Below are 808 nucleotides of genomic sequence, written 5' to 3' on the forward strand. Positions count from 1 at the left end.
GGGGGGGTGAGGCGGCACGTACCGGGCACTGGGAGCCGATGTACGGGCAGCGCGAGCGCGAGCGGGTGTCGACGTTCTGGCGCTTGCAGCGGCCGAGCTCATTGAGCGGATCGTGGACGAGCATGACGTGAGCGTGGTACTGGATGACAGGCGGGCGAGGGGGGGGGGCATGGTTAGATGAGCCGGAGGGCTGGGCGTGTGTGATCGGGCGCCGGGGATGCACGCACGTCGGGGCCGCGGACGCAGGGGGTGTCACAAACGCGGTCGATGCCATCGGGGCCGCGTTCGACGAAGCCGCATGGCTCCGGGGGGCCGCCCTCGTTCTTGGTCATGGCGAGAGGAGTGGTCGAGGGGAGGGGTCTCGACGAGAGGCGCGCAGAGGGGCCGGTGGGCGGGGGTGGGGCGGTTTCTACAGGGGTGTGTTGTGGTTATGGGGGGGGGCGTGTTAGATGGGTACACAGGGGGGAAGGGCAGGAGGGGAGTAGAGATGAGGGTGCATGGGCGCGTACCTCAGGGGGGGGGAGGGAGAGAAGGCACCAGGCGGTGAGAGGAGAGCTCGCTTCCCGGTGAGAGAAGACGGAGCGGGACACGGAGGGGAGGAGAAAGGCGGTGGGGGAAGGGGGACCTTTCACAGGGGGTGTGACTGTGGGGGTGCATTTCCCCTGAGCGGCAGGGGCGTGGCGGAAAAATCGGCCAGCCGATGTCCGGACTCGGGGAAGCGAGAAGGCCGAGGTACGGCTCCCGCGAGCCGGGCCCATGGAGAGGGGGCGCATCTCGCCTCCGAGGCCTTGGAGCAGAGAGGCAGGGG

At 69.3% G+C, this 808-nt stretch overlaps 1 protein-coding gene across 1 annotated transcript in view; it reads right to left on the bottom strand.

The window, feature by feature from the left end:
* The window catches only part of H696_05741 (hypothetical protein), a gene marked incomplete at its 3' end in the record, with an annotated part of 4,364 nt that extends 3,953 nt beyond the window's left edge, over nucleotides 1-411 (bottom strand). Inside the window, exons 1-2 of the mRNA XM_009499555.1 lie at nucleotides 228-411; nucleotides 23-139 (exon numbers count right to left, since the gene is read on the bottom strand). Of these exons, the coding sequence (XP_009497830.1) occupies nucleotides 23-139; nucleotides 228-332 (222 nt within the window). The 5' untranslated portion in view covers nucleotides 333-411. The remainder of the gene's footprint in view (nucleotides 1-22; nucleotides 140-227) is intronic.
* Nucleotides 412-808: the final 397 nt, after the last annotated feature.

This window comes from Fonticula alba (genome assembly GCF_000388065.1).
Source record: "Fonticula alba strain ATCC 38817 unplaced genomic scaffold supercont2.13, whole genome shotgun sequence".
Taxonomy (NCBI): domain Eukaryota; order Rotosphaerida; family Fonticulaceae; genus Fonticula; species Fonticula alba.